Source organism: Rhynchophorus ferrugineus, unplaced genomic scaffold (genome assembly GCF_030347505.1).
Source record: "Rhynchophorus ferrugineus isolate W39M unplaced genomic scaffold, kcgeb_rfMv2 rfM9, whole genome shotgun sequence".
Taxonomy (NCBI): domain Eukaryota; kingdom Metazoa; phylum Arthropoda; class Insecta; order Coleoptera; family Curculionidae; genus Rhynchophorus; species Rhynchophorus ferrugineus.
Genome location: NW_027472588.1, coordinates 32,300,833 through 32,308,828, shown reverse-complemented (window position 1 = coordinate 32,308,828; position 7,996 = coordinate 32,300,833). Strand labels below are relative to the sequence as shown.

The 7,996-nt window shown below is 27.3% G+C and overlaps 1 protein-coding gene across 1 annotated transcript; it reads right to left on the bottom strand.

The window, feature by feature from the left end:
• Positions 1–1,332: 1,332 nt before the first annotated feature.
• On the bottom strand, positions 1,333–2,663 carry LOC143202040 (putative protein MSS51 homolog, mitochondrial). Its single transcript, XM_076413306.1, has one exon. It carries the CDS (start codon positions 2,594–2,596, stop codon positions 1,340–1,342), a length of 1,257 nt encoding a protein of 418 aa, XP_076269421.1. The 5' UTR covers positions 2,597–2,663; the 3' UTR covers positions 1,333–1,339.
• Positions 2,664–7,996: the final 5,333 nt, after the last annotated feature.

Here is a 7,996-nt window from a genome sequence, read left to right as displayed (position 1 = left end):
CCAGTTTTACTATAGAACATTCTTTATTATTTTTATTATATTGGGATATAGTTTTACCTTGTATCTTATTTCAATCATAGGCCAGTTCATTTTTTAACTGTCTTGGCTAAGGTCAACTACAATTCTGATCGAATCATAGATCTTTATGTATGGACTTCGTAAAATAATATCAAACCGCTTGACAGCTGTTTATGAACATTTCGAAATATCTTTCACTTTAAATACGCCAACGAAAAGTAGAGAAATCCAAAAGCGATCACTTGAGTAATAGTTTATCACTTTCTTTCTTTCGATGTTAAAAAATGCAGTTTTTTTCTCTGTTAACTGGCACCAGTCCATAACGTATACTTAATTAAATAAATGGGGCTAAACTGATTATTTAAGTTATTTAAATAATATTAATAAAAATTAATTTTACAATAAAAAAACAAAAATGTTTTGAATTTTTTCTTATGCAGTTCTTTGCCTTTTTATGATTCATCCGCCAATAATACCACAACACGTGCTTATTTATTTTCTTAATTTAAACCTCATATTCAGGTTAACAAAACAGTGAAAAATCTTGTTTTATATTTAGAAACAAAAAGCAGTTATATCAATAATTAGTTAAGCGTTATACTATTAAACAGCGTACTAGTAATATACATTTTTAAAAATATGATTTTCATTTACCTATATGATATGCAAATAAAGTACTAATATACATAAATATTTAATTCAAAGCCCTAGCCAAACCCAAATTATATTTTAAACTGGTTCTTACCATTGATGTTTTTTATGTATACTACGCCTACTTGTTCTTATGTAAAATTAATCCCATTGTAGAATTTTCAAATTTATTTTATATATATGCAATTTATTTTTCTTTATACCCTTGATTATATAATGTTTGTCATACAAATAGTTCTAAAGTCCGGTAAAAGAATATTGTTTCATATAAATATTGAATTCCTGCCAAAGTCACATCCTAGACAAACCCAAATTCGTTTATTTACAGTTTAGATTATTGACTACTACTTGTATATTATGTGAAAGGGAAGTTATAAAATATTTATTATACATGGAGTGTCAAGGATATTTCTTTTTCACTATTAAAAAAAACTTAAAACCCAATGTCATCAATGACTAGGCATAATAAAAATTTTGAGTACCTAGATTGATTGCTTTCAAACAAAATAATATACAAGTTGCAGCAAAAATTGGACATTACTATTTGTTTACTTTTTTGTGTATTATTTTTTTTACATTGACTCTGTTCAAGTGGAGCCCTTTTAACAATATATCACATTTTTAGCCAACAATATAGTTATGTAAATATAATAACACAGTAAATTGATGTTCATGATTTATTTCTTACAACTGCTATATAATTGTTTATATAATACAGGGGGTTTATTTCACTTTCCCAATCTTGAAGAGGTCGAGTGTTTGAAAAGATATTCTTTTTTGGGCCATAAATGAATTTTACATCTGAAACACTCAATATTCTGTTTAAATCACTTGTTAATTCACTTTCTGTATAAGCAGTCAATAGTAAAGGTACTGAATTATAACGCAACAATGACTTTAGACTTTCTTTCCAGGTATCATTAATGGAATCTATATACTCATGTATTCCATTGTTGAAAGCTACTACAATATCTGGCTTATGCAGTTTTATAATTACATCATGATAAAAAGATTGATGAAAGCTTGCTGTAGCAGTAAATTTTCTTTTCATACATTTGCTGCATAAAAAATTTTCTAAATGTTGAAATAAGTTAGAATCACTCAAACATCCCGGTCCAATAAAGTCGAAATGAATTTTCTGTACATTCATAATCCAGTGACACATTATTTCTGTTATACAAATCCAATTTAAGTTGTACTCAAAATTGGAACTTCCAACTATATGAATATTTAAATTATTACTGGAGATTGTGCGCTTCACAATAACATCTCCTTGTTGAAGCCCTAATAAAATTGTTAATCCACTTAAAATTTCATCAGAGTTGTTTTTAAACTCCATGCTTTCAATTGTTGCGGAACATTCAATCAGAGATGAAAGAAAATTTTTATCTTCTGGTATACTCATTAACTCATCTTCCACTTCTTTGGGATGCAATGAAATGACTGGAATAGAATGAATAAAGTAACAATCCATATCTAGGGCTAACTTGAATTCATCACAGAATTTGGAATGACTTTCTTTGTGTTTGTTTTGGTGCTCTTCTGAACAATAATATACACTTAAACAATATTTACATGGTAAGAGATCTTCTCTTTTAAAACAAACAGCACATGCTAAAGTAAACAACCACATTTGCATTTCAAATATCTGTAAATCACGTCCTAACTGAGAGCGCCAATAATGTCCACGCCTTTTCTTATAATCTATAAAATCACTATAACTATTCACATCGTAAATCACAGCAGAATTTTCATTTGCAATAATTTTACAAAGTTTTTTATGATTTTTCCAATCCGCAGTTTGATGATCTTTACAACAATAAGCCAATATTTTACAGGAATTGCATCTTTTAATTGGCAAAGAGATACATTTACAATAATGACAAACACTAGGTTTAAAAAAATTATTTAAATTTGTTTGATTCATTCCGTTACTCCAAATTTAATAGAAAAATATTATAATAAAAAGTATTAAATTGTTGAACTACTTGTTTTCATAGAAAAAACTTGTTTTCTAAATATTTTATTCTCCTTCTTTTATATTTTGTGGCGAATATTGGATAGCAATTTAATATATCTACAGATTAAATATAAATATATTTTTCCCTACATTGTAGTGGTTTGTATATACAAATGAATATATCAGGATATATTATTTTTATCAATAAAATCTGTTGATTTATTCTCAGCATTCAAACATCAATTTATTTTTGAACTATATAAAACTGTTTTCTATTGTGATCAAGTACGTCACAACAATTTTAAATTGTAGTAATTCCCGAGATAAAATCTAGAGGTCAGTATGTTAACAGATTTCTAAATATTACTGAGAGTGAAGTGTTAAACTATTTACATTATTTTAAAAGTTAACTTTGATTTATTAGACTTTTTAATAATTTTAAATTGTCTATTATTTCATAATTGAGTGCGTAGATGTTTCTGTTGAATTGCTGTACTATATAATTATCTTCCAATTTGCCGCTATTTTTCTTGCAGTTTTACAATGGGAATTACGATTGCTCGTAAATATATCAGAAAATGAGTCACGAGAATATTGTGCATTTCCAGGTTTTTACTGCGTAAACGGAAACAGTACCTACTATTCATTAAAATGACATGTTAATTAATGTTTATGTAATTCGTGAAACCGAAAAATTAACATAATTAATATATCAGTTTACGTCTATTGAATTCTAATAAGTTTTCTTTGATGATGAACCGATATATTTTCTTGGTTAAAAAAATTTAGATCATTTGTATGTACCAAAATATAATATATACCAAAATATATATGTACCAATATATAAGATAAGGGATAATTTAGATGTGTTGGGCAGACATAAATCGAAAGCGGGTTTACGTTTTAAAACATTTTCCAGCGTTGTTCAACTATAAAACCGTGTATTTCTTATATCATACGTTGGCATTAATTCTGTCAATGTCAAATGTAATAAGCATGGTTTTCCTTGTTTTATAAATGTTTTATAGAGATATTTTATTATAATTTTAGATCAATTTAGATATAAATTCGATATATATTTCCGTTATTTATAGTTGGGAATAATATATTTGTTAAAATGACTATCACATGGGTTCAGTAATAATTTTGTATTTATTGTTAATTTGTCTTATTATTTGGTGTTGATGTCATTTAAAACAATGAAATTTTGAAAGATAAGGTTGTTTTTTAAATTTTAATTGACAACGGTTATTTTATGCATTTAGTATAGTGTTAAACATCGATATTCACATTGGAAAGCTGTTATAATTTTCAGAATATGAGAACATATCACTTCTATTGAAACTAAATATGGAATCAAAAATGCACGATCGGAAAACTTAGATATAAACAAAGAGTAGGATTACTATAACCCGTGTTATGAAAACATAGCTACATAAATATTGATGTAAATTGTCTTTATAAAATGTGAGTTGAATATTTAAATATATATAGTGTAATATACAACACATTATAAGTTCTAACTTGAATATATTAAACATCGTTACACATAGTACATTTAATTTTTAGATATTTCAATAATTTTAAAGGTTTAATTGAAAATAATGTATTTTTTTATGTAAAATTATATTATTTATTTATAGTGACATAATTGAAATTTAATCTAACACACGATTTATGCTAATAAAAAATAACTACAATATCTGGTTGGTAACAATATTTCGGTTCTGTGGCGTGAAATAAAATTAGATAACCCTTTTGTAACTTTGTGTTTCCACGTTTAGTTTCATCTGAATTATTAGAAACGTAACCAATATTCGTAAATATTAGAATAACGTTAATTTGAAAAAGTATTTTGTGAAAGATACATCTTCTAATTCTATTTCGTTATACTTTTTTTCTTACTGCAAGCATAGGAAACAGGAAATAAACATTATGAGTTGTCATTGTGGTCATAGTTCATCTTTAACTGCAATATCTCCTGAATGTATTTTTTTTGACCATTGTTATTTTGTATAACTTATTATTGAATAAAATATTTATAGAAAATCGGCAAATACACGATTTGCATATTATTTCATTTCCCAATAATTCCGTATAGCTCGTACGAGGAAGCTAACATAATTAATAACATTCATAAACATATGAGGGAGTTCCATTAATTGGCACAGCTGGTGGTCAAAGAAGAGTACTATGAAAAGCAAATTATAATAATAATTATTATTGATATGATAGCTATCGATTTTAATCTTAATTATGTTCTCATTGAAATGATTAACATAATTTATATAGAGAAAATACTAGAAAATGTTATACGAGGTTATGTCTGCATTTTAAAGTTTTAAACAATTTTATTTTTAGTTAATAACTAATTAAATTGTTTTAATGATGTTATTTATTAATACGTTGTTCATCAAGTTTACTGAGCACCATTTATTTGTCAATAGTATAACTATATATTTTTTATCTTTTTAACTAAATTTATTTTAGTTTGAAAAAAATTAAAGGCACAGAAGGCACAATAAGTGTCACACTCTCTAGCAACGGAATAAGAGAATATTTAAATGAGTTTTACAAAAGAAGCTAGAAAGTGAATAAGATAAGGCCTGTCTCTGAAATTACTTCGTGTTCAAAATTCGGCCAAGAAAACATTAGATAATTTTTTGGGATGCAAAAGGAGTTTTGCTTGTATATTAGCTCCACACTTGCAAAATAATACATTTAAATTATTATTGTGACCTTCTGGACCAATTGAATGTAAATATTCGTATTCGTTGGAACTTCTTGTACTTCAAAATAAAATTTTCTAATGTTCTTTTATCCAACTGAATTTTAAAGTTTTAGAAATAGCAGAAGATCGTTTAGAGAAAAATTACATTAGTGTTAATTACCTCATTATTATATACAGTATACGTAATAGAATTGACAAAATCTAATACAAAATTTATTTTGGCCAACAATAGAATTATCAATTTTAAAATGTAATACAAGTTAAAAATATTAAAAAATAAAATAATTGTTTTTACAGTTATAAACTAACATTCAAATGTAAAACTTAGTTAAACGAAAGAAATAAAAGAAAACAAGGAAAAACCATATAATTTATTATAATTAAATATTAAATAAAATTTAGTTAAACTATATTTAGTACAAATAAAAAAAATCGTTTAATTTTTACGTCGTCAAAATGGCCGCCCTGGTTGGTGCAATCTTGAAGGCGACCAGATATTATAGTCCTACTGTTGTGATAGTTGCTGGTTTAAATTATACTAGGGCATAAATGTATGTCAGTATTGTTTATGAACCGTGCTGAGCTCGATCAATCTGATATCGATTCTTCACTTTTCTGCCAAATTCATTCCATACTAATTCAATAGGAGAGAGGTCTGGCGATTGTATTATTTGGAAAATTTCTTCCCTTAATTTTTGCTCTAGGAGCTCATGACATAATTTTGACGACTCACTCATCTGTAGCCATTTTTCAGATTTTTTCCATTCATGATTTGTGTGTCGCCCTTTAAATTGTATTTCTTTTATGAGTACTAGTTATTTTTAGTGTTTTAACTGCTCTCAGGTCAGCATCCGCTCTCAGGCTAACAGACAGTAAGGGTCTCCTTACAGTTGTAGTTGAAATTGGCTTTTCTCGTGATTCATTGAAAGTTAAAATAATTTGTAGTAATACAAAAAACTTATCTTCTTACTTTGTTGTGGATTTGAAACGAACTTCCAGTCTTAATTTCCCTCAGTAGTTCGTTTTCGTGTAAGATTATAACGTACACCTTTAAATAAAACTACTAGCTTGTCTGCAATTTGGTGCATAAGATAAATCTGTCGTCACAAAATACACTGTACTGTAGTCTTTGAAATTGTAAAGACTTATTTGAAAGATTAGACTGTATTCAATATAAAAACAATTACTAAAACCATCAATTCTAAGAAATCAACAATTGATGGTGTGTAACTTTGTGGTTTTCAAAATACCAATTGATAGTTGTAAAATTAATAAACTCTAATACCAACATGTTTATTTAAAAATGTATTTCAGTCTTTTTTTATATCAACTAAAAATAGGAAGCTTCCAAACTATTTGTGTACCAGTAATGTGTGTACATAACCTATGTTTTTACATTTTGTTATTTTCAGTGTAATATTTGTTTTAGGGTATACATAATCGTATTTTAAGATATTGAAGTGATAAACAAACAGTATTATGTTCTGAGTTAATAATGTTATGTTATTAAGCTTGTATTTTGCTCAGCGATATCTATTGGTCAAAATGAGAACTATCAATGTAAACATCTGATTAACTATTAAATTAGATGGTTTTCTTATTTCTCTGTTTTTTTTTTTTTCAGGAGACATGTTTTTATGTTTCTTTCTATGTGTAAAATCCAACAAAGAGTGAATACCTTGTGTTAGGTCACTCACAAGTCGATAGGGTTAATGAATAGCAGTGTTGTTTTTAATCTAAGTTAAACAGTTGGTACAAATGTCTTATTGTTTAAAAAGACGACACTGAGATAGAGCAAAAAAAAAATTACAAAATGCTAATAAAACTTGTAGTTATAGGAGTAATAATAATATTAACATTAGTGATTAGTCCGAAGTTAATATCTTATGACAATGAAGATATTGGCGTATGGCAATCGCTACATGTTGCATTTTCATTTTCATTATACTGAGGCTCAATACCTGTCATTGCTGAGTGATCAACTGATAACAATCCTACATTTTTAAACGTCTGTTGATTAACTTAAAGGAGAGTGTTTATAAATCTCAAAATATCTTCGATGTTTTCTTTTAAAATAGCCTTGGGGAATGGTTAGGGTCTCAGCTTTGTGGAACTGAATGTTGCGGATCAATGCTGATTAGATCATATCTTGTTGATTTTTTTATATGTGCACTATAGTATTTTCTGCTATGTACACTCACAGTGGTAGTACACACTCTTACACTCGCTATACATCCACTAATCCCTTGAAACTTTGAGGTTATGGAGTGCTGGAGACATTTTCTTGTACAGCTTGAAGATTATTTTGATGTCTCTCTTTACTGAAGAAATGGAGGAACTGTCTTTTGATTTTATTTTTTATATTGGTGTTTTATTGTTCATTTGGTAGATTTTCTTATTTACATCTCTTAAACTATACCCTATATATGATTAAGGCTGTGTAAAGTAAGGTCGTGATTTTCGGGATGGCTGATGTTGATGGCGTCAAGTCTGAGGGCATCCAATTTTCTATTAGTCTGATGTATTAGCTGCCAATGATTTTTTTTTCGAATTATATAAAATAGGGATAAAGAAATAAAGTAGAATTATAATTTTTAAAAAAATCTCGCAATTTCTCTGTTTACAGAATGTTGATA